Raw genomic sequence first — 22,625 nt, forward strand, 5'->3', positions numbered from 1 at the left:
ACCCAACCAAGCATTCTTGTACATGTGGGCAATCCTGGTCCATCAGCGGATCCCTTACTGGGACTATTCTATTCTGTGACCTTCCATGAACCAGCCAGAAATAAACTAGGGACCAATGCATGCTCAGTACACTACAGTGTGTTATGCCTAAGAAATTTCAGGCTATCTCCTCCAGTCACATCTTTTCTGCGTGAAACCTCACCCCTTCCTGCCCCCCCCCCCACTTTCCTTACTCTTTCCATTTGTTTTTCTGTGGTTTCTCTTATCCTTGACTACCTTCTTGAATTTTCTTTTCTATTGGGATCTTCATGGCATTGCTCTCTTTAAAATTAAAAAAAAAAAATTGATATGAATGGGTACTCTGCCGCACGTGTGTCATGTGTCCCACTTATATGCCTGGTGACTGTGGAGACTAGGACAGGGCGCTGGGTTCCTAGAATGGAGTCATGGGTGGTTGTGATCTACCATATGAGTGCTTGGTTCAACTGGAAGAATAGCCAGTGCTCTTGGCCAGTGAGACATCTCTCTAGCCCTTGTGTTACTTTAAAAACAAATACAATTAGTTATCTTCCAGTTTCACTATGCACACATTGTTTTAAACAAAACTCTGTTGTTATATAAGCTCTGCCTCATTACTTCTGAGAATGACCCATTTTCTCCACACTGAGGCCAGCAAGGTAAGAAGTGGGTTATGTCGCTGGAACAAAAGCATTTAGCGCAGCACACTACTCAGGCAGGGGCTGGTACAAAACTGGACCTTCAACATCAACAAGGTCTTCTGGGTAACCTACTGACTTCTTTCTTGCGTATTATGAGGGAGCACTCATTTCTACTTCCTTAAAGGACTATTTTTAAAGGCAACTCTTTCTTCAACGCAACTACAAAGTCCAAAGGCTTTATTTTTTCTCTCAGTAGACAATTTGTGTCCTGTTTCATAGACAACAATTAAATCCAACAACCACGATCTTCAATTTCCTGCCACGTTCTAAACCTGTTTAAATCTATACCCGTCCTTAATATAGCCTCCTAACCTCCAAGGAGCCCCCAATTCTCTGCCCTTCTACTTTCAGCGGAAGGTTCCTTCATTTCTCTTTTCATTTCAGTATATTTTCTTTCAATGACTTCTTGAATGGCATAGGCTCTTTGGCTGATCTAAGTATTTACCTGTTTGCCAACTCTCTCTCCTCCCCGTCTCATGGCATGTGTTCTTTAGTTTCTCTGGCAGCCCTCGCTTTTATCCTTGCCCCTTGCTCTTCCTTTGCCCAGCCTGAATAACAGCCCCAGAATGGCCTTTTGCCTATCGTTACTGGTCCAGGAGACAAGGCCCCACTCCCAACCCAGTCTCCTGAACTTCATTCTGCCCCATCTCTTTGGTGGGCTTGTTTCCTCTGAACCATCTTCTCAAGGTCAGGGTGGCTGCACAGTTCCATCCTTGTATCTCTTCACTGAATAGGAGTTAATTTGCTACGGATATCAACTAGCACCTCTATGACTTTGACAACCAAATCTATTTGCAGCATAAGTCTCCTTTAGCTTGTGACTTACATTTCTCACTGCCTCACTGACACCACCAGAGATGCCACGGATTTCAGTCCAGCATGGACTGAATGAATGTTAGCTCCATTTTTAGTGGCAGCAGAATCTGGCTTCCAATCAGTTACCAGGGACTAACTTACAAAGCCAAACAAATAAGAACCTCTCTAATGAAACAACAACAAACCCATTAGATACTTTTTAAATCTACTTTTTCTTCTCTATCTTCATTGAAGTCTTAGTTCAGGCCCTTGTCTTTGCCTGGACAACTTAAGAAAGAATCATCAGAAGTGGCCTAATGCTTCCAGTTGGTCTGTGTGCTTTCATGAGACCTCACACTGGTCTGGAACTTATAACAATCCTGCTAGCCTTAGTCTCCCAAGTGCTGGGATTATAGATGTAGGCCACCAAGCCCAGATTTAGTTTTAACTCCCTCAAATCCACCTTCCTTACTGCTGACAGAACATCTATCTAAGACAAACACTGTATCTATCACATTGCTCGCTGCTTCAACAATACAGTAAAACCCCAAACTGCCCACAACATTGCCTTCCCTTGGCAGACAAGGTCTCCTTGATTCAACCTTTGTCTGGCTGCATCTTCAGTATGGCTTGTTACTCCAGGGATACCTGAATGCTCCTAACTCCTCTGCATGGCATCCTGTTTTGTGCCTCACTGCTGCTGAGCAGACTCCACCCTTTTCTCCCACCCAATTAACCATTCAGTTGTCATCTTCCTCAAGAATGAAGAAAGGAAGGTTAGCTCAGACCTCACCATAGCATGGCAGCTGGGTGCTAGGAATGAGGACTCCATGAAACAAGAGCAGAAGCTGACAGTTTCTTCAAGTCTGGGCCCAGCAATGTCACATGTTGTCACTTCTGTCATGTTCTACTGGTGTAGTCACAGAGCCAAGAGTCAAGATGAGATGGCAGATTCTAGATGGGGAGCGGGTTTGTTTTTTAAAAGCCCCACATGTTCTACCTTGAGGCTGTGAGCTCTTCTAGGACTCAGCTGACATAGCATGGGTCTGATGCATGAATGGATTCATTACCAAACTGAATTGCCCCCAAAGAGCTTTCCAGCATTAGTCAGCATCAATGGAGCTTATTCTAGCCACATCAATTAGTAATAGGCACAAGGTGCAACAGGAATCAGGCTTTAAAATCTTATAAGACACCTTCCTTCCTTTTCTTTCTTTCTTTCTTTCTTTCTTTCTTTCTTTCTTTCTTTCTTTCTTTCTTTCTTTCTTTCTTTCTTTCCTTTCCTTTCCTTTCCTTTCTTTCTTTTTCTTCCTTCCCTTTCTTTCTTTCTTTCTTTCTTTCTTTCTTTCTTTCTTTCTTTCTTTTTTGGTTTTTCAAGACAGGGTTTCTCTGTATAGCTCTGGCTGTCCTGGAACTCACTCTGTAGACCAGGCTGGCCTCGAACTCAGAAATCCACCTGCCTCTGCCTCCCGAGTACTGGGATTAAAGGCGTAAGACACCTTTCAAATGGCAAAAATCCACAAGCTAATTAAATGATATTTATTTATTTATTTTTACCAAAAGTAGCTGAGGTGCATAGATGAAAGAATGTAGCATGGAAACTGGAGAAGGTGCTTCTCATCATACACGGACGGCAGTGGCTCAGGATTTGCTACACATAGGAAATACAGGATGTACTGCTGACCTTCCTTCAGCCACTCACAACTAACTGAGCTTCAGAATCTGAAAATCATGCTTTGAGTTTCTTTCTTGTAACGGGGGTGGGGGGGGCATGGTTCATGTGTACAAACTGGGTCCCATTTACAGCCATCCTTGTGATTCAGTTACGTGATGAGGAGTCGTGTTTTGGGGAAATGTTCCACAGCACACTGATGATTCCAATGGTGTGCGGAGACATCATACAGCCATTGTACTTACTCTGAAGGGATACGGAAGACACTGTTTTCACATCCTCAAAAGAGGAAAACAGAGATGCCAGCAGCAGAGGCGTCAGAGTTTGAACTATTGCGTGTAAATATTAATGTCAAAGTAAAAGTAACCAGATATCCAGAAGGACCAAATGACCAGATCAACTGTAAGGTGAAAGAGTTTCCTGGTTTTACTGAGATGGAACTTCAGCCTATAGCCCAGGCTGGCCTTAAGCTTTGGATCCTCCTGTTTCTGCCCCTAAAGGGCAGTGCCTGCATGCTGAGATGAAGGGGAATTCTGGGTGTCGCCTAGCCATTGTTGTGAGAAACACACATCAAGGCAGAAAGCATTTACTTTCTTCTAGGCTTTCTGAGGAGGTTCTCAGATACCAGACAATCACAGAGGCTATTGCAACTCTGACTCCAAGAACAAAACTCGTCAGTAACAGCCAACTAAATGAGTATAGGGAACATTTTACCAAGGCAAAGCAAAATCAGTTCTCCCAAAGAAAACTTGCTTCTTTTTCTGGGTCTCTTCTTGCATGGTGAGACAGTTAGGAAATAGAATTAATAGTTATCTTACAAACCAGACTGCCTGTATGACCTGACACTTTCTAGAGGAAAGGCACACTACTAATTCAGTGATTCCACAGTAGAGATAAGTCATAGGAGCTTGCACACCAAGGAGGATTTTTATCTACAGTTTCTGACCTTCATTTCCCAAGCTACTGTTTGTTGCCCATCGCCCAACTGAAGCAACTTACAAAATCCCCCGAGTAGATTAAAGTTCAAAGTAGGAAGTGGAGAAACAAAGGCCCCCCGTCTATTTGAGAGACACTGCAGGAATCTCCCAAACCCTATCCATAGAGATTCTATCATTTTTGCTGAGAGCAAAAAGAAGAAAAAAAAAAAGACAGAAAGAGAGGAAGAAAGAACAAACGAACACACCCTTCCTTTACAGAGCACACTGTGGCTCTAGTGTGTGCAAGGCTTTGTTTGAGTATGTGGAATTCAGAATCTGCTTCCACATTTAAATTGTCTATAACATAATGACAGTTTAGTATATTTCAAGATCAGGTAACATGCAGCCTATACAAACAAAAGTGAGTTTCCATCATACTTACCTACTGCATTTGTTTGTGAAATCTATATTTACTTAAAGAGAAATGAAGGCCAGGCACCAAAGCCAATCTGGGCTACTGAGCAAGTACCAGGCCAGGTACTACACAGCAAGAACTACTTTTTCAAAACACAACACAACACAATACAACAACAACACACAAACAGCAGTAACATGGGGGAGGGGAGAGTTCTTTCCTATCTGAAATGTCCATACAGAATAGGTGTCACTGATAACTTATCTACAAATCACAGCCTTAAGGACTTATATCTATATACATTATCTCATTTAATCTCTACCAAATCTTTGTGTATGTGTGGTACTTGAGTACTCCCCAGATTCCATAACACCTGGCATGCCCACCATTTCATTCTATGTAATGCTCAAATGGATTATAAAAATTAGATAAAAGCTCTCATTAATAAGGTAATTTAGAAATGAATATGCACACAATGATTTTAAACCATCAAATGTCAAATTAAAAGGCCTGTTATTTTATGCATAACTAAGATGACAAATGCTATCACTAATTCAACATAAAAAGACCAAGATTAGAGATATCAGATATCAGATACCAGATATCAGAAAGTATACACGTTTTATGGGGGCTGGGATCCCCTGGAAGAACAGCCATTGCTCCTAACCACTGAGCCCTCTCTCTGGACCCTTTAAACTCTACTCTCATCAATACACCATTCACAGACATTTTGAGTGACTTTTTTGGTTGTTTTAAGATTACTTTTGGTTATTTTGAAGATTTGAATTATGACTTGATTATTTTTAAAATGTACAGAAGTATACCAAGTTTTCTTTCCGATGTTGGGAGGGTCCAACCCTTGGCCTCACATACTCTAGGCAATAGCTTACACTGGGCTCTATCTAGGCTGGCCTTTCAAATGTATGCTTTAAAACTTCTGCCACACCTATACCTGTCTTAACTTTTACCTCTTTCCATAGTTTCTTTTATCTCCTTTCTTGTTCTGGAGTTTACCCGGGAGTCTTCTCTGTCCCCTGCCTGCTTGTTCTCCTAAGTCAGCTAGGACCACTGCTTTTCTAGTTCCCTGTCCCTTTACTTCCTTCCGGTTTTGCTTCTGCATTGCTTAACTCGCAATTTTCTCTCTATCTTAATGAAGGAATTACTTCCTTTTATAAAATGGTTTTAGTAAACCTTGTCATACCTATGCATTTTGATAAATCATGTACATTTTTAAATTAGTTTTAACTACAATTTCAATGTATCTTCAACTTGAGTTATATATATATACATATACATTATACACACACATATATGTAAATATATATATCAATCAAGTGACTCTAACTTTGGTTGATATTTGACACAGAGTGGATTTTTCTGCATTATGGTCAGATAATATGCTAAGTACGGTTTCAATGTTTTAAATGCCCCTAAATTTTTCTTTGTAATATAGAATGATTCCAGTGTGCTGACTTGGTGAGCTTCTGTAGGCTACAAAGCATTATTAGCATATACTAGCATAATAACATATAGCTAATTAAGCGTGGTGAATCTTGACGTTTGTGGATGTCCATTAGCTCTGAAAGGAATGAGTTCTAAGTTGCAACATCACTGTGGTTTTGCCAATTCTGCTACTTCTGAAACATGTTTTGATGAAAAGCAAGTTTCACGATTGCCACTTGGCAAACATTCACGAATTCTCACGAGTTAAAAAAAAATTCACCTTATATTTTGCTTTAAATTCTCTAACAATATACCCCAACTTTCACCATCTGTTGTTGCCTGTGACATATTTCTAGTGCTGTCTTTTTTTTTTAAGTGCCTTTGGATTAGCTATGGTTGGCTAGAAAGGAGCTTTGCATCCTAGTCTTTTAACAGAGCAGGACAGCCACAGGTGGTGATGAGGATGGCTGGTTTTAATTTTAAACTACATTCTGTTGTTCATGCCTATAAATGGCTTCTCTTCCCTGCTCTTTTTTTTTTTTTTCAGAGTAATTAGGAAAATATTAAAATATTTTCTTGTCTCTTTTTCTAAAAGGGACAAGTTTCTGGGGATGAACGTCACATCTTCCTCTGCCAAGTTCCTATTGATTCCTGCCAGTGCTACAAGAGCACTGAGGAGTCCCATGCAGTTTTCTGTCCTCATCCTGTTGACCAAAACGCTGGGACAACAGTCAGATCCCCGCTACCTGCTCTGTCTTGAGATAATCTGCCAGGACCATCACTGCTTGCTGCTATGTTAACAGCTGATATGCAGAGTTCTCTGACACTTACATGGAGTCCATTATTCTAATTATTTGATTGGCTACAAAATGGCTTCATGGTTGGTATTCCCCTTAAACCCTAATACATCTTTTAAAGTGCTGGTCCACTGTAAGTGAGATTCTGTGTGTGGCTCTCAAAGTCAGATGATCTTTTTGTTTCCCTATAAGGCAGAGCTGTCTCAGCTGGCTGTAAAGAGTGAGTAATAGCCTTCTATTATTCTCTTTCCAGATACTCACTCCCCCTTCCCTTTGCCCCATTCCACTCCCACAGGCCTGCATGCTTATCATTTCTTCATCTTTAAAATGGAACATTTTAATTAGAAATATGTATAAGAGAGGACCTTTCATCACTGTTTTCTTTCTGTGTACTAATAACTCTATTAAAATAGAGCTCACTGTATACTTAGAGGTAGCTATACATAACCTTTCTGAAGATTCAGGGATGCTACAGGCTCTGTTCTTCCTGCTGTTCTTAAGTCCTCTCACACAATTGATAGTAAGCCATTTTGTTCTATTCAGATTCCACCCTTTCACCTAAACTAGAAACATTTGCTCACCTCATGTCCACGTGCAAGAATGTTAAGATTAAGAAAAAGTGTGGGGTTTTCATCATATCTTGGAAAAACAAAAACAACTGAGTGTGGCGTAAAGACCTCTTCTCTCTGTGTGCTCTGTGTCCCAAATATAGTCAGCAGTGACCTCCTGAGGGTGGCTTGACATTGCCAAGAGTTGGACATATAAGCTCTTAGCCACTTCATGAGCATGCATTATATAAAACATGGGGGAAATCTCTTCTTTAGTGTCTGTGTGACTTGCAGAAGCTTCTGGCTTTAGAGCAACACACACACACACACACACACACACACACACACACACACACAGCCTACAGGATTGCACAGCAATTCATCAGTGCCTTGAGTCTGCTTCTACTGTAAGGTCAGGGAGTAGCAGTGCACACAGACCGGAACCCCTCAGTTTAGCTTGTAAAGGTTCTAGTTAAAGCCACGCTTTGTAAAGAAGGGCATTTGCAGGACCCCCACTTTCCAGCTGTAAGCAGTGGTAGGGACTTTGGCCTAGTCAATTCACCTGGACACTCCTGCATCAGGAGTCTAGTCATCCTGATTGCCACAGCCTCATCGGCCTCTCTCATGTTAGGTTCTAGTCTCCAGCTCAGAACACAATTTACATTCTTTACACTTTCTTGGCTCCCCCACTGCTGCTTCTTCTATTTTTGTGAGTTTGCCAGGCTAGGTTCTCACACCCTGCTCTCTCATTCTACTTTACCACTGTATTCACATTGCAGTTGCATTTCCTGGGCACCCTCACCCACCTTCTGGCAACCATCATCTAGAGCAGTAGGTTGCAAAGTCTTCTCCAGTACAGTGTTTATAGAGGGATACACTCTTGTCAGTGACATCTCTCACCGGATACTCTGCTTCTCGACTACAGCAACACCCTAAAATCTCAGAGGAGCATTGGAAGCTGGTGGAGCTCTTTCCTACACCCGGGGAACCTGGCTGGGTCCATCTTCTAATGAGTAATACTATTTGACCATTAAGCTGCTTACTACAGAAGTCAGAACTACACTGCTACTAGTCTCAAGGACAGAGATGGCATCGATTGTCCACCAGCATATACATCAAGTGCAGAGTCTAACTCTGTAGCACAAGTGTTTGTTGAAACAATGAATTCATTGAGTCACTGAATTTTATGGTTTCCAGTTTCCTCCTCTCCCTTCCCGTGCTTCCCAGTACACGGTAACCAGCAACTGCTTCAGTGCCTAAGCAGCCCATCCGACTGGCCGCAGTCTCCTCTCCTCCAGCCCCCTTCCTGTGCTGACGCCAGCCTTGCATTTCCAGTCTGAGATCAATTCCTGTCGGGCCCGTGAGATGGTTCAGTGGGCAGACCACGCTCCTTAATCAGCCTGATGACCCAAACTTAACCCACAGTAGAACAGATTCTCTGAAGTCCTCTCATTTCTGCAGACACCAAGTCTGCCTCCCATAATAATTTTGCACATGACATAAAAGTCACTCCCTCATGTGCGTGCCTCTGTGTGTGTGTGTGTGTGTGTGTGTGTGTGTGTTCTGACAAGGTTTCATGTAGCTTGGCTGATTTTAAACTATGTGGCCAAGATTGGCTCCTGCTCCTCCTGCCTTCACTTCCTACACGCTGGAATTACAAGCACACACTACAATATCAGCTTCTACAAGAACTGATTTTGTATCCAGCACTCCTTTAAGCTGGAAGAACAATTCATATGACACTGTAAGAAATTCTTGATGTTTAAAAGACACACTGAAAACTTGTGTGACATTTCCCTCAAGGTATTCTACAGTTCCCCATTACTGATTCTAGTCTACATAATAACTGCACCCCTATCTGTTTCCTCAGCTACACCAAAACATTTCATGGATAGGCTAGTAGCTCCCCACGCCACCTCCCGCCTCCCCCGCAAGTTATAGCTCAGCGTTATACAGAGTTCCTGGCAGAGAGTATCCACTCAGTAAACATCTGGTGAGTGACTGAGTTCAAACATTACTGACCATGGGAATACAGACACTGTTTGGATTATTGCAGCCTAGGAATCTGAAGACAGTTTGGATCCACAAGTGGTATGCAGGGCTCACTTTACTCAACATTTTGTGTACATACATTTTTAAAAAGAATCATTTTCAGACTGTCAAAAATTGCTAATCCTAAAATTTAACATGTTCCTGCTAGGAGGTATTTGGTTAAAAGTGGAGATATCCAAGTATATTATATATTAACTATAATATATATAAGCGACATAAGCAAACACATAGGAGTTTGCTTAATGACTTTACAAGTAAAACCTCTACCAAAAGGGAGCAGGAATCAGAGGAGATAGAAAGCTGTGGGAGACTGAGGAAAAACAGATGCCAAAAAAGAATTCAGAAACCCAGATGAGCTGAGTACAACCTCTGCCTACTCTGGCACCATAGAGGTCCTGGTGAAGCCATGCATGCCAGGTTGGAGTCAGGAAATAGGATGTCAGTCTAAAGATAGCACTACCATTCTGAAATTGTTTTTCAGTGTGCCCTAATGCTGCCCAGCTTCAGAACAGTCCTGTTCCACACTTGAGCTGTCCTAAGTCTAGGGAATCCCTTTTCAGACCCTAATCTTCAACGAAGGAAAGAGACACAGGACAAGGTAAATAGTTGCCTGGGCCCCTACGTAGGATGGAAGGAGCAGAGACCAGAGTGGCATGTGGTGACATGCATGTATCACACGCATGTGACCTCTTGGTTGACCTTTGTCTCTTTCTACTCCTTGGTCTTCTCCTTACGGCACAGCTTAGGTACTTTCCTATTTGTAGGATCTGGATCATTTATATGCACCTTAACAAAAAGAAGGAATTCAAGTTCTAAAAGAAATGCAGGTAGTTTCAAGAGTCTTATGCATGTAAACAGTATATTCATTTTCTCATTTACTTAAAGGGCCATAATTTTCCTTTTCAAACAACAGGAACATTTCTCCTACTATCATATAACATGATTCACTGCCTAGTTTGCTTTTAATGGTGCTGAAGGCTGTACTGTAAAGTAATGCACTGACCGCTCTGAGTGGTGCTGACAGACTGACTTGGAGTGTATGCATGCCACCTGGCCTGGTGTCCTCAATAGTTCAGATGTCCTGCTGTGAAGCAAACTCTGCTACAAAGGATCCAAACTAGACCCTTTTCCTTAGTTTCATTCTTTATCCAACAGAAACAGGAAGCCACAAAATGAGGAATTTGGTCAAAGGGCCTAGAGTAGCTAATTATCATCTAAGTAGTCAAGAATGGTCCATAACTATCTGGTAGCAATTCAATCAGTACCCTAGAACAGCTTTGTAGTTAACCGTGGGGATGGAGAGAAGCCTCAGCAGCTTCTTACAGCCATTAACAGCTCTGCAGGGTTTATTTTGTTACAGCGTTCCAACTGTATCAATACCACTGTGACTATAAGAAACAAGTATGTTTTGAAGAATTTACTTCTTACAAAGTAAATTCTAAGACTGCATTTAGCTGTCCTACCTGCAGTGCTTCCAGTCTCACTTCCCGGGTAACCCTCACTCTCAGGCACATCTGGAGGGTGTGAGCCGATCCCTGCCTGACCTAGGCGTGCTTCTGACCAACTTATGGTGAAATTTAATGATGAGTCATTTCACTTGGGCACTATGGGGAGAGGGAATATGGAGGAGGACAATGACACTTAACATCCTAGGCAATAACAGTTACTACACGCGACAACCATTTCTAAGACCCACAAGACTCTGGCTTTCCCCCTGTTGGCTATACTGGTGCCATTTTGGCAAGAAATTGTTATTAAAGATCTGTCAAAATCTGGCTCAAGTTCCACTGTACTCAAAGATAAGCTGAGCAAGTTATAGAGACCTTGTGCTTTATTCTCATCTATAAGGATACATAGAACTTAATCCCTTTTAAATTCTGTGGTGCTGTTCTGAGGAAAGAGAGACAGATGAGAGTGAAAGAAAAAAAATCTATAACCTCGTTCATTGCCTGCTCTACTGGAATCCTTATTCGGGTCGAATTCACTGTGTCTTCCATCTTCTTTGGGTTTCACTACTGCAAGAGAGACGAGGTTAGGAAGTGACTTGACCATAACACCAGGGTCAGTGTTGACAATGAAATGAGAGCCAGGGAAATGGTGAGATCAGAACTGGAATAAATCACTGAAGGTCTTCATAAGATGGCACCTACAATAGATGACCCATGCACACAGGTGTGGAATTTACAAACTGAATAATACTCACCCAGAAGAGCTACTGTCACCAAGACAATGACTTAATAATAACTCAAATGTACACACTACTTATGTTGCTGTCATTCTGAAAGAACCCTGTAACTTTCCCAGGCTCATCTTCTTGCCTGGGTCCAGCAAGGGTTGATGCCGAGTGCTGGGACAACAGATGGGTGTCACCACAGCAAAACTGAGAAGTTCTTAACATGTTGTGTTTGGGAAGAAGTATTCTGATAAAGTGTTGGATAGCAGAGAATCATTGCTCATGACAGTGGTGACAGGATAGAGATTATATACCAAGAGATTCCTACAAGGAAATGTTTGCCTCAAAGAGCCTCTCAGATTCTGTTTGCCATATTACTAACTGGACCCAGGAATGCAGAATTACTCTAACAAAACTCACAAAGACACCGATGCATCAAAAGAGTAAAGAAGGTGGCTTTATTAATCGGTAGTGAACAATAGAAGAATGGGGCACATCTGTATCAGCTGTGGGAGCTAGCTTCCTGGGAAGGCAAATAGCCAGAGCAAGGCCTGGTGTGCATAGAAGCAAAGCAAGTGCAATGAATCACGAGGAATTACAGTGCATGCATGCACAAGGCTCTGGGAAACAGGGCTGTGTACCGGCCCAGCCAACCGAATGCTTCCCTCAACCTGGCAGGTGCTGATGGTCTGGCCATGCTGTTAAGAACTCTTCAATTAATAGCCTTTCTTTGTTCTAGTTTGGAGATAGCAAGCTCTCTTCTGATGAACACTCTACATACATGTGACTGAGCATACATGTGTCCGTTTCACATGTTAACATCTTCAGTTAGAGTATAGTCAAATTTTCCTACTCATAGTGATCACTTCAGTGCACAGCTGATGATATGGTTGCATGGCAAAGTGCCTGCACCACATATATAAGCAACAGCAAAAAACAACTACCGAGCCCAGACCATATCATCTCTTTGCAATCTATTAGGTATTCACTTCTCAGTTCAATCATTTCCAGTGCATACTTTCAGTTTGCTGTATTCTGGGAGAAAGAGGGTTAACCACATGGTGGACTCTGCATTGCCTACAGTTCCACAAAGTGCTGGTTAAATCCCAAACAAACAATATTTACTGTGTTGGTTTTATTACCACTGCTGTGCCAAAGCAATGTAACATCTCAAAGTGTTCTAAGAGAATGCTTATGTGTGGGTGTCTTTGTTCCTCTTCAGGTTCATTCATTCATTTGTTCATATTTCACTAGTATTTACAGTTCTTCTATCATGTACTAGGAATTATCAGGTACAAGAAATACAGAGATAAACATGTCATTGTCTCAGTCCTTTGAAGGGCCTAGAGTCTAACAAAGAAGCATAGTTATTTAAGAGAAAGGGAGAAAGAAAGAAAGAAAGAAAGAAAGAAAGAAAGAAAGAAAGAAAGAAAGAAAGAAAGAAAGAGAGAAAGAAAGAAAGAAAGAAAGAGAGAGAGAAAGAGAGAAAGAAAGAAGAAAAGGAAGGAAGGAAGAGGAAGAGAGAAAGAAAAGAAGTACTGTGTTACATAGCGGGGGAGGGAATACTTTCTATGTAGGGGTAGAGATAGAAGATCTAATTTTTTTAAAAGTAGATTCTAAAAAGTAGTAAACATTCATGACTATTTAAGGCATAATACCAAAAAGAAGTCTTTCTTTCTCCATTATAGTTTCAAGAATAGCTTCCATTAGTAGTTCATGAGTTCTAGGTATTTTTCTATGTACATGTAGCATAAACTTATTTTTATGTAAATATAAACAAAAATGTATATACTTATATACACACATAGTTTTCATATACTACAACCCTACTTACAGAAACATAAACTTATCATTTATATAAAACATAAAATAGCTCACATTATATCCATATTTTTGCTAACTTTTACATTGAATTATATATTGTTAATTATAATAATAAAGATAGTAAATATATACAGAAAAGCATACAGAAATATTTATTTAGCTTAAAAGAGAATTATTTATATAGCTACTACCAGGTCAATAAATAAAAAATTCTAGCACTCACAATTCTTTGCTTCTAACACCCTGCATGCCTGACCTGAATTTTATGGTGATCTTTTGCCAGCTTTCTGTGCAGTCTTATCATCCCCAGGCCCAGGAAGTCAACATCTGCCTGCATGTCCTTAGGGTGAAAGCAGCTTTATTCTTCTGCGTGCTCTCTTTCTTTTAGAAAAAATTTTTACTTTCCCAAAATAAGGGTGGGATTGTGATTTGATTTTAATAGCAAGACATCTTTGTTCTACGCCTGAGCAGGGAGGACTGCGAGCTGGGGACTGAGCAGGGAGAAGCTGGGGATGGCAGGAAGATGAGGAGATGAGAGTGCTTACTTGTTGAGGGTGTTTTCATAAACATACATTTAATAATTTCAATGCTTTCAGTAAGATGGTTGCTCAAATACCCTATATGTGGGATCTCCAGGAAAGAACCCTGTTACTTCTTTGAACTTCCTGTCAGAACTATGGAGTAATGGAGATTCTTATCCAGGTGATTATAGCTCCTAAGGAGTTGGGAGAGATAAGCAGTTTGATTTTCCACAGTACAAATAGTGAATATGCAATAAAAACAAAGACAGCAAGGAAAGGAGTGTCCAATTAGTCCTTTCCTGGAAAAGTTTCAATCGTCTTCTCTGCACATACATAGAAAACATGAAGGAGTCTGAGGTAATAAAAAGATAAAATTTAAATTCTTTGACATAAATTTCCAACACATTGTCAAGTGACAAGGGAAGGCTGTGAAATGGTGTGTATATATAAAATAGCAGTCTGTCTATGCACCCATCCATTTTTCTACCATGTATGTATGTAGACATGCCTGTGCATATTCCTGTTCATACTGAGAAATGACGGTGAGAGCACACAGCAGTCGCCACATTTATGAACTGGATTTGGGAAATTCCAGTTTGAAATATTCTGTATAATATCTGGTTAAAATGTATATTGGCAAGTGCAGTAGTGCACACCTTTAATCCCAGCACTTGGGAGGCTGAGGCAGGCAGTTCTGAGTTTGAGGTAAGTCTGGTTTACACAGTGAGTTCTAGGACTGCCTGAGTTACATAGTGAGACTTGAAACATCACTCCTAAAGTATATTACTTCTATATCTAGGAAAAAGCAAATTAATAACTTATCTCAAAGGGGAAATGTCTACAATAAAAATGGACCAGAAAATAGAAATTATTGGGGAAAGCTTTTGAGGGAAAGTAGGACTGTGCAGCTGTGTGACTAGCAGAGATGAACTGAGAAGATAGGAGGCAAGGAGCAGACATTAGAGAGGAAATGGAACCTGAAAAGCTACATAAAGTGGTTGCTTAGCATCCAAAGCATTCCCAAAGCATCCCCAGTACCTCAATCAATCAATCAATCAATCAATCAACCAACCAACCAATCAATACTAAACAAACCCATCTGGTTCATGCTAACTCCAATTTGTATCAAAATCATGATGAAGAGGATTTAACAGAGTCACAATATAAAATGTGAATCCTTCTAAATTAGAGTTTTATAACCAGTTAAAGGAAACTAGAGATGATACAAGGGAGTAACAGGTTATAACAGGAATGCTTAGGAGTAGTTTGCATAAAAAATGAGAAAATCTAACTTCTCAGAACTACAGGCAGAGGCCATTAAAGTGGTAAAGAATTCCAGATATCAAAAAGCTCAAGAACTATGACATGGAAGTGAGCACCACACTCAGGCTCTGTACTTTTCTGTAAGGTCCTATTCTCCTAGAAGATCACAGGGATGGCAAGTGTATCACTTAGACTCCTGAATTAGTTACAACTCTGGAAAGGCTTTCTGCAATGTAGCTGATCACCATCATGAGAGAATCTCATGTACCTGCGAGTTCCTGTAAGAGAATAACTTATTCACCAATAGTCTTTCAGTCTCGACTATCAATAAACTTTGGAAATTGTATTACATTTATTTGTGTGTGTGTGTGGAAGGGTGGTAGGGAGAAGGGATGGACGTGGGTACCATTGTGCACAGGCACCACAGTGCATGTGAAGAGATCTGAGGACAACTTGTAAGAGTCAGTTCTTTCCTTCCATCAGATGAGTCCTGGAGATCAAGACCAAGGCTGTCAGGCTTGGCAGCAAGTACCCTTCCCTATGAGCCATTTCACCAGCCCAAGACTACTTTCTTTAAAGAATGTTAAGAATATTTCTACACAGAATACTTTAAAGCAGAACAGCGGGAACACACACTTCTGCTGTGTAGCAAAAGAAGATGTGCGCGGTGCAGATGATGAAGACTGTCTATGAATTGTGAACTGCTGACGGTGGAGATAAAGGACACAGGCTACTGTGCCTTGGTTGTGTCTGAAATCCTCCATAATAAAAATGGGCACATGCTTAACTTTGTACCTAATAAGGAACATCACAGGGCTATTAACAGTACTGACCTAAATGTGTAATCCAAACACTGAGCTGTCAAGAGTTTGTGACTCTTACTTGCTTGACAATAACAAACTTTATAGCAGACAATAATCCTACCAGGTGCTATGTTTAAACACAGCACTTTCATATCCATTAGCTCAACTGATCTTCATGATCAAACTGAGGGGAAGAATCGGTAACATTCTGATTTGTAAAGAAGAAACACACAGTTCAGTGCATTCATTTACTTCTCTGGCACTTACTCAACACCTTCTTTATACCAGAAGGTCAGTCCTAGGTGTTAAGAAATAGAGGGAAGTGTGGCTCCTTTTGTCAGCAGTGGACAGCACAGCAGAGGCATCAGGCACAGTTGGTAATTCCATCGTGAGAGCTACGCTACAGAAAAGCAAGCTGAAGTTTTATGAGATCGCACTGATGCACAACACAGCACTGGGTTTGGCTAGAGTGCAGCTTGTCCTTTCTCCTGTAACAAAATGCTGGCCACAGCTTCTTACACTGATTAGCTGTGAGTGGGTTTAGACTCAGGGTACAAACATGCAACAAGGAACTTGATGGAAGCCCTGCAGTAACACAAAGGGAACATGGTTTCTGATCTAGGTGGGGAAGGCAGGCTGTGAATAAGCAGCTGGTCTCTGACAGCTTGCCAACACTGAAGGAGAAGAGCTACATACAAAGTCTCACACACATTAATAACTGCTCCTAAAATGCAGTTTTGTTCTGTGCTGGTCAAACCACACAACAGCAATATGGATGATGTAGGCTATCATTCCTCTGCCAAATCTTTACCATGTGGCTTGGGACCTCAGCATCAGATCACTAGTGCCTGCCTATAGAACATAAATGGGTATCTTCCTAACATATCCTATGATTCATGCCTCTTCCCTGAGACAACAGGTTTATTCTATGGAACAGTTCTATACATCTACGCTCTCAAAGATTCTATAAAATAATACCTTAAAAAGTTAATGGCCAGGACAGTGCATATTAAATGCAAGATCAGATGTTGTAATTTTTTTCTGTGCTATGGAGTCCAGAGCCTCCAATGAACTACATCTGAAATTCTAAGATGTTATAATTTGTAATCAACCACCAGTTTAAATCATGATTTTGTTCAATGCTTAATCCTCTATTTCAAAGTCTCATAATTTTGCTGCTGATCCAGATATGTTGACCTACTATGTATAGGCTCAGTGACCAGTTAGTAAATGTGGATTCCTCTACTAGAATTAATAACCATACTTGCTGCTCTCAGCTCTCTAAGAAAGATGGCTGGTAAGATCCTACAGACATAGGCCTTGATTTTGTTTTGCCTCTTCTCCCACTGGGGGAATGTCTTTAGTTTTAGGTACTTGTTTCAGATCATTTTGCCCTACTGCACTGAGATTTAATTTATCTAGACTGGCCATTTCTTTGTCTTTTCTTCATTGTTTAATAAAAAATAAAGAAAAAAGTGTTAATGAGCAGTTTCGAGTAGTCACATTATTCATCATTCAATATTCATATAAGGACAAAAAACAGGCAAAAGCAAGACAGTTGTTTAGATTTTTATGAGCTAGAAGAGCCATAGTTGTTCTTATCCGCAGTTACCCAAGGGGAAACCGGATTTGACTTTCTATGACAGAAGATTTAACTGGCTGCAATTTAGAAAATGGTACTCTTTGGGCCAAAGTGGTGGCAGACATCTGTCCTGTGCTCTGGAGGCTAGGACAGGATGCTCTGAAGTTGTGGCCAGTCTGGGCTACACGATGAGATTTGAAGGAAGGAAGGAAGGAAGGAAGGAAGGAAGGAAGGAAGGAAGGAAAGAAAAGAAAAGAAAAGAAAAGAAAAGAAAAGAAAAGAAAAGAAAAGAAAGAGATGAAGAGAAAGAGAAAGAAAGAAAGAGAGAGAGAGAGAGAGAGAGAGAGAGAAAGAAAGAAAGAAAGAAAGAAAGAAAGAAAGAAAGAAAGAAAGAAAAAAAGAAAGAAAGAAAGGGAGAGAGAAAGAAAGGGAGAGAGAAGGAGAGGGCAAGGGAGAGAGAGGGAGGGAGGGAAAGGAGGAAGGATGGAAGGCAGGCAAGGGAAGGAAAAGCAACAGTAAGAAACAGAGAGAGAAGGGAGAGAGAGGAAAAAGATGTCAGGATTTCTGTCTTTATAGAATTAAGGAGCCTCATAAAACTAGAAGGACTTGTTAGGGGAAGGCTGGCCGGGAGGAAAGGAGAATCACATTTTTGAGAAAGTTTCTGAAAAGTACGAAGATATTCTGAGCTGTGCTTGGAATCCCAGCACTTGAGAGGTGGAAAGAGGTCAGCTTCGATGTTTCAAAAAACAAAACATACACACATCACACATCACACGCACACGTGCACGCCCACACCCACCAAAAGACATTCTGATACTTAGATAACTCTGCCCAAAAGCTACATTTGGAGTTGATAACACTGTTATAAGAGTCTGAACAGGTAACTGAAGTAGTTTGCAGCATCACCAGGTTTTCATGTGGAGTCAGACCTAGAGGCATACATGGGCTCTAAGCACGTGGTCTTCCACTGAGCTTACACACCAATCTATTTTAATTTAGATCACCAAGGATAATCAAGCAATAGAATGCTTCAGCAACTAAAAATATATAACTAACTATAACAGAAAGGAGGCTCCTGATTTTTTTTAATCCAGGCTTTTTAAACCATAAGTGCCCAGACAGAGAAGTAGAACTAGAGAGAAAACGCTGGAGTAGTCTGGGGAGATGCTCTACTTTATCTAGTTTGGAGCCACTGGCACCTGAAATCCTCCCAGCACGCCTAGCTTTGTATAATGCATCTTCAAAGAGAAGCGCTTCTATAGGGGCCTCAAACACAGACTGCTTCAAACCAAAGCTGATTTGTTTTCATTCTTTCCCTCCTGTCAGACCCTCTCCACATTCTAATTCTCACTATTGGTAGAATGCATACACAAGAAAATCCATTAGGAAAGAGGTTAAACTATTCAACTATTATCTCTCCCTCCCTCTCCATACACCCACAACTCACAGTGTTGGGGACTGAACCCAACCCATGCTAGATAAGTGTCTGTCACTGAGCTGTAATCCAGCACCAAATGACCAAAATGTGCTTCTTTTATCTGATCAAAGGCAGGTGTGATTTTGGAAAAAGTAGGAGCCCTTTGAGTAAGCAGGCTGGGGTGATATGGCTGAACCACAGGATGAGGGTTAGTGTTGAGAAACCACCATACTCCCTTCTCCAGTGGCTGGACAAGTTCACATTCCTACTGCAGCGATTAAGGGTCCCCTTTGTCCCTCTGCCAGCATTTGTTAATTGTTTTCCTAATGATTACCATTCTGACTGGGGAAGGTGGAATCTCAATGCAGTTTTGATGTACATTTCTCTGGTAGCCAGTGAAGTAGACTTTTTCTCCCCTTTTCATGTTTAGTGGACATTTGTATTTCCTCTTTTGAGAGCTGTTGTTAATTTCATTAGCCCGTTTGTTGATTGGGCTGCTTGGTTTCTTGTTTGTTTTTGTTTTTTAGCTTTTGAAATATTCTAGGTTTTAATCTTCTATAAGGTGGATAGCTAGCAGGAGTTTCCTCCCATTCCGTAGGATGTCTCTTGATCAACTGTTCTTTTGCTGTGGAGAAACTTTTTACTTTCCATTGCTGGCTTTATTTCCTGAGCGACTGAAGCCCCATTCAGAAAGTCCCTACTCATTCCTGCATCTTCAAGTGTTTTCCCCACTTTCCCCTCTAACAGTCTTAGCATTTGTATATTAACAGATTTGATCCATCTGCAGTTGACTTTCATGCAGAGCAAGATATGGGGCTCTAACTAGTTAAATAATAGCATTCATCAAGGAACAGAAATGTGGGAGCAAAGCAAGCATGGGCTTCAGTTCTAGGCTTGAGTTTTGGTCCTGCCTCCCAGAAGCTTGTGACTTAGGCTCCTGAGCTTCTGTCTCCCGCTTGTGGAAATGTGAACAGCTCAAAAGACTGTTAGGTGACCTCAAAGGTTATATAAGAGAAGGAGTTTAGCATGGAGCCAGGTACACAATGATTGGCAATCATGCTGGAGGTCACCTGCCACAACTGGCCTGTTGCTCCCTCAATGTGCCCCATGACTGACAAAGATAACAGATGCTGTCAGCTCTCTTTGGCTGACTGTATACACCATTTCTTTAGCCTCAGATGCCCTTTCTAGCTTTCTCCCATGCAATCCTATCTAGGCTTTGAGGCCCAGATCACATGTCAATGCTTCCAGGAAGTCTTCCCTTCATTCTTTGCTCAAAACTCCATCATGCACCCTTTGTGTCTTCTTAGTACAGTGCTTGTCGCCTTACTTCAGGACCTGTTACACATTACCTGCACTGAACTGTGAGCATTGCCAAGGTAGGAGTTTCCCTTCGTTTTATTCTCAGTAATTGCACTGAAAGGATATCATAAATGTCAACTGTTTGAGGATATAAATGTTTGATAAAAAAACTTCCAAAAGGAATAACATTTTACCAATGTAAAGTACTAATTACTTATGTCAAGCTTTGAAGTAATTTTTAGAAAAAAATCTGAAAATATTATTGATTTTATTTAATTTTAACAATGTATAAGACAATAAAGAAATTATCTAAAATTTTGTAATGTTTGATACTTAAGACTTAATGCATAAAACAAGATATTGTTCTAAAACTATCAAAATAACTTAAAGAAGCTGATGACACCAATTATTACCATAAATGACCACCAAACGAATAAGACACTATGCTGATACCAACTTTCCAAATACACACTTCCAAGAAACAGACTAAGGAAATACACAAGTTAACATTGCTATTTTTAAGTAAGGGGATTATAAGCATCTTTTTGCCTTCTTTTCTTAAATGAATTTTTTATAATAGACATCTTATAGCCATAAAAGTAATTCAAGAAAGATCTGATTAAAGCTTAACTGGATTTGAAAACATCCAAGGGTTTGGTAGCAAAGCAGAGGCTTCTAGAGTCTTAACATCACTCATAGTGCAACTGTGCGGACATGGTGAAATATCTGAACTGAAGAGCTAAGCTGCGGCACAGACAAGGACACTAATCCAAGTGGTCCCAGCTCTAAGGAGACAGTGGTGTGAACAGATGTCTGTGGGTAACCTGGCGGCTCTGGACTGGATGAGCTGCTGGAATCTAGCTCTGTGCCTCTTCTACCTGCTGTGTGACTGTCACCCCTCTGAGTGACAGGTTCCGTGCCTACAGACTGGGGAACATGTCCACACTCACTATTGTCTGAGGAAGCAACACAAATACCCTTCTATCAAATGTCTACCCTAGCAGACATGGTGGAACCTGGTACACCCCAGTCATCTTGGCACTATGGGGAAGCAGAGAATTATTGTGGATTTAAGGGCAGCCTAGGATGGATATCAAAACCCTATCTCAAAACACAAGCAAAGCAAAGCAAAGCAAAGCAAAGCAAAGCAAAGCAAAGCAAAGCAAAGCAAAGCAAAGCAAAGCAAAGCAAAGCAAAGCAAAGCAAAAGGCCTTCTGTGCTCTGCCACTGTGTCCCCACCTTTAGTTACACGCTCTCTCCACAGCCAAGGACCTTCCTTTTCTGGTGGATCTTGAAAAAGTTCTTTTAAAGCTCCAGGCCTGGGTATATTTGAAAGTAAATGCACAGAACAACTGGACCACAAAGTCTGAGCTCTCTTCACAGGAGGCCTTTGGGCAGGAACATGTCTCCAGAGTGCAGTAGCTCAGTTTCTAGCAGGTCAACTTAACATGCCAAGAAAAAAACCCAGGACAAAATTCTGGATTCTGAATTATTCATTTATTTGTAGACATAAAAACTGAATGGAGCCCAAATACACTTGGGCATGCTATATAGAGACAACACCAAAACCACAGGATATAGGAGTTAATGAAAAGTCTATCAAAACTCATCTTTTGGAAATTATTACTTGAAAAATAAAAAAGCCAGTAATGATCTGGAAACGCCTTCAGATAAAGTGTGTTATTTTTACACCACATCAAGCACTATGATGATCTGTCTACAATTGTCAAAAGCTCCACTACACTCCCTGATAGAGAAAAGAAAATGTCTTTGGAGACAGTTTTGCTCAGTAAATAAGTTTAACTTGCTACCACGTAAAATTTCTCTTGGAAATCAAACTGAGAAATGAAAACTGAATCCCTTGCTAACTAAAACAAATATACTCTGACAGGTGACCCAGTGACATGTGGCTGGGGATGGACTGCCCTAGGGGATGCCTTGTCCTTCTTCTCAGCACTGACTTTTCCTTCTCCACCTCTTCTGTAGCTCTCAGGAATCCTGACAGCTGACCGTGAGCCAGGCTAAGGAAGACTTAGCTGGTCAGTGGTGCTGACTACCAGAACAGCTGGGCTGGAGGTGAGAGACTCAGGATGGAAAGAAGTTCTTAGAGAACTTAAAATAATGCAACAGTGGACAGAGGACCATTGCTGTTCATGGAAGCAAACCTTTCTTTTGGCTAAATTGATTCCTGAAACTGGCCCCTAAGCCTCTTCAAGTGACAAAGCCCAATGTGTAATAAAACCTGACTTCAGGTTTGGAGGAAAAATGTAAATATCAAATGTAAAAATGTAAAATATCAAATTCTCAGACTCACCACAGGATCAGCAGATACAGCCTGCTAAAGACATGCTGCCTGTGAGGTAAACCACACTACCTCTCTGG

At 40.9% G+C, this 22,625-nt stretch overlaps 1 protein-coding gene across 3 annotated transcripts in view; it reads right to left on the reverse strand.

The window, feature by feature from the left end:
• Nsmce2 (NSE2 SUMO ligase component of SMC5/6 complex) overlaps positions 1-22,625 on the reverse strand; it is a 223,548-nt gene that overhangs the window by 91,086 nt on the left and 109,837 nt on the right. For 2 of the 3 annotated variants that reach the window (XM_029469824.2, XM_029469825.2), the window contains exon 5: positions 11,296-11,373. The exons of the other annotated variant lie outside the window; for it this stretch is intronic. In XM_029469824.2, coding sequence (XP_029325684.1) covers positions 11,296-11,373 — 78 coding nt within the window. The remainder of the gene's footprint in view (positions 1-11,295; positions 11,374-22,625) is intronic. 3 annotated transcript variants of the gene reach the window in all.

This window comes from Mus caroli, unplaced genomic scaffold (assembly GCF_978045245.1).
Source record: "Mus caroli unplaced genomic scaffold, Mus_caroli_1 scaffold_16, whole genome shotgun sequence".
Lineage (NCBI taxonomy): Eukaryota > Metazoa > Chordata > Mammalia > Rodentia > Muridae > Mus > Mus caroli.